The 3774-nt window shown below is 35.2% G+C and overlaps 1 protein-coding gene across 1 annotated transcript; it reads right to left on the reverse strand.

The window, feature by feature from the left end:
- Positions 1-993: 993 nt before the first annotated feature.
- On the reverse strand, positions 994-1392 carry LOC150078762 (histone H3.3 type 2-like). The gene has a single exon (XM_090383608.1). It carries the CDS (start codon positions 1390-1392, stop codon positions 994-996), a length of 399 nt encoding a protein of 132 aa, XP_090239734.1.
- Positions 1393-3774: the final 2382 nt, after the last annotated feature.

Genomic DNA, 3774 nt, shown 5'->3' on the forward strand with positions numbered 1-3774 from the left:
TTTAATTTTCAAAAATACAAATTTCGCACATCCTCAATAAAAAGTGGCGTCTGACTGGTAAACCTCGTTGTTCATTTATGCATTATGTATAGCCCCGAACTTTATTGGAATTAAGAAAAAACTGGTGATAACAAAAAATTTTATAATCACCTGTACCTCGGGAAAAGTCAATTTTTTAGTACATCTGTCCATAATCAAAGAGCATTCTGTTCGGATTGAATGTTGCCACATCGTAGACCACTGTGTGCTTTTGTACTTCTGCTGTATCTTTCAAGATGTAATCACATCCATGATTTCAACATTACTGCTAGTGATATAACGAAAAATTGTGCATAAATAAAAAAAAACACTTCAAGCATTATGCATATGAGGGGTCATAAATTCAAACCGAAGAAGGATGGTTACAGAACAGAAGTGCATTCATCGGAATGGTGGGCGATTGCTCAACTTCCATCTGTTCTTGTGGGAATAGATATTTTGAATAAATTCCAGGAAGAACTAGACAAACGTTTGGAGCGATTGTATACGTGAAATTATTATTTATTTTTGGCTGACGCTGTATATGCAAATGATGCATGAAAGATTTTACTTCCATAATTTATATTATTATTTATTGGTAATACTGTTGGCATCATTTTGCCACAGGTAAAACTAATAAAATACACTTATGATTTTGAGGAAGTTTTCTTACGTCCAAATTCATAATTTCAATATATTTTTATTTATTATTCAATGGTTAAAAAAGACCTCTCAAAATTCCCTTGGCAAAATCTTTTAAAGTATTCAATTAGTTTTAATTTTTTTTATAAATTGAACTTAAATTTATACTCTAATTGAAATAAGTTATAAAATATTTAGAAATAACAATGGTATGATCAAATAGAGTAAGAAGGAAAGAACAGAATAGAAAATAAATGTTATTTAGAAACGTACGTTCATGTAATCCCTCTATCAGAATATGGTGGCCCTGAAAAGGGCCGTTTTTGCTTGAATTTAAGCACGTTCTCCTCGAATTCGTCTAGCTAGCTGCATATCTTTAGTCATGATGGTTACCCTCTTGGCATGGATTGCACACAAATTGGTGTCTTCGAACAACCCCACTAAGTAAGCTTCGCTGGCTTCTTGTAGAGCACCGATGGCAGCACTCTGGAAGCGAAGATCAGTTTTGTATTGCTGGGCAATCTCACGAACGAGGCGTTGAAATGGGACCTTTCTGATTAGAAGGTCCGTTGACTTCTGGTAACGACGAATTTCTCGAAGAGCAACGGTTCCTGGTCTGTAACGATGGGGTTTCTTTACACCACCCATAGAAGGGGCAGCCTTGCTGGCTATCTGCTTCCTCGGGGCCTTTTCTCCTGTGGTTTTACGTGCGGTTTGCTTAGTACGAGCCATAACGATGGAACAGTCCTGGAACTTCTGAAAACCAAGTGAACTGAAAGTAGCCGACTCAGATCTATTTATACGCAATAAACAAGTCAACTCTTCCAAATCTTGGTGGGAAGATTGAATGCCGTGAGTAGTGATTGGCTAATAGCCCTGCAGCCCATTAACTAATCAACGTTCCAGTAAGTACTCTAGAACCAATGTTTTCCACGTTGCACTGGAAATATGACACATTATGTGTCATTTTTGCTAAACATTGCATAATTACTCTGAATGGATTATATTTTTATACAATAGTTATATATTATTAAAAATATTTACATATTTTATGCAATCCTATTATACAATACGTTTATGTTTTTAATTCTGATAATAAAATTATTTATTTTATTCTGCAAGTTACCGAATTAGTCTATAGATTTTACTTTTTCAATGCGAAAAGGTGTATTTGAGATGAAGGCGTGGAAATTTTCCCAGTGGGTAACGATTGGATCCGTATTGATCTGCATGTCGTGTTCATTTTAGGGGTTGATGTGCTTTTTAATTGACAAAAATGCCTGGGCTTTTGTGTTATTTTGAAGGATTAGTTAAATTTTAGAAGGGATGGACAAGTGCATTGGTTTTTTTCTTTCGCTGACGCAATATAAACTAATTCCTTGACTCATTTTCTACTGTTAACGTATTTAAGAGGAAAACAAATTCTTTACTTCGAATTCTTTATTTGGTTTCTTTTGTCGAGCAATTCATTTTATCGTTTAAAATACTTTTTATATCCTTTAAATCCGTATTTCTAAGAATTTATAAATTACCGAACCCATTTTCATCCTCATATTAGTAGTATTAGTATTAGTATTAGTAACGGCCGTATGGTGCAAGAAAGCCTATGGCTTATGCTGCACCAGCCAAAAAAAAAAAAAAAAAAAATCCGAACAAAACAATGATAAAAACAAAAATTAAATAAATAAATAAATAAATAATAATAATTAATAAATAAATAAAAATAATAAAATGAAATTAAAAATTAAATAAAAAGGAAATTAATCCTATCATCCTATGCGCTTCCCTTACCCGAAGGCACTATCCAGATGACCTTTGAATTTCCCCAAACTGTCGGCCTCTACCACCCATGAAGGCAACTTATTCCAGTAATTTATAACTCGCTGGCTAAAATAGAACTTCCTGCAGTCCAATCTAAACATTTCCCCCCGTAACTTGAATTTATGTCCCCTAGTTCTAGCATCATTTATAATCTTGAAAATTTTGTCCTCATTCATTTTACTGATGCCTCTCAGAGCCTTAAACACCTCAATCAAATCTCCCCTAAGGTGTCTAGTTTCCAAACTCTGCAACCCACATATTCGAAGTCTTTCTTCATACGGACGCCCTTTTGCCGATCTCACCAGGCGAGTTACCCTTCTTTGCACCCTTTCAAGAAGCTCGATGTCTTTCTTTAGGTGCGGTCTCCATACTTGAACACAGTATTCCAAGTGTGGTCTAACATAGGCCTTATATAATGGGATTATCACGTCCCTATCTCTACTTGCAAAAGTTCGATAGATCATCGATAGGACACCTTGGGCCTTCCTTGCAACCTGTTTACAATGCTCAGAGAATTTCATGTCTGACCGTATCGTAACACCCAAGTCCCTTTCCTCCAGTACTGGGTTTAGTTGAACTCCACCAAGTGAATAAGTTATTTTGGGATTACTGTTTCCCAGGTGTAATACCTTACACTTTGTTGGATTAAAGCACAGCTGCCATTCGAGGACATTTCTTTTTACAATGAGTTTCAAGGTAGTTCATAATGTTTTAACAACCATGTGTAAAAAAGAAGAATTTGGAATGCCCTTTGTGACAACGAGCGTTCCGTTGGGTTTCAATGTAGCTACATCGTACAACTTTTTAGATGATTGGAAAGGAATTTACTTTTCACCATGCAATTTACGAAAACTGTTTTTTACTTGCCAGACTGCCTTTGCAAAATAATGGGTATACCAGAGTTGCAAGATAGTCCATGTACTAATGTTTCCAGAAACACATACAAAACTCTTGTTATAGTGGAAGTTCTCTGCTGCATATAAGGTGAAAGAAAGAGAGGATGATGAACTTTTAGTCTCTCCATGGAAATGACACTTTCCACCTTCCCCAGGAGATTTCCTTGGTGTCCTTACACTAACTGCACATCTACTGCTTGCAACATAATGAAAACCCTTCAAATTAAAATTTTTACATCCGATGACTTTTTCACATTTTTTGGTAAACTTCGAGAATTTAATAAGAAAAATGTTAAAATTTCCACATGGGTACCAACTTTCTTTGTACATTCAAACAACAGATTACTTCTGTTTTCCATTTTAACATGAAAAAATCTGAAATCTTGCTGAAGTTTGC

This window comes from Mastigoproctus giganteus, chromosome 10, assembly GCF_048544385.1.
Source record: "Mastigoproctus giganteus isolate SK-2022 chromosome 10, ASM4854438v1, whole genome shotgun sequence".
Taxonomy (NCBI): domain Eukaryota; kingdom Metazoa; phylum Arthropoda; class Arachnida; order Uropygi; family Thelyphonidae; genus Mastigoproctus; species Mastigoproctus giganteus.

What these genes read in the sequence shown, in the direction of transcription:
- LOC150078762 (XM_090383608.1), bottom strand. Translation starts at nt 1,392, where the DNA reads ATGGCTCGTACTAAGCAAACCGCACGTAAAACCACAGGAGAAAAGGCC.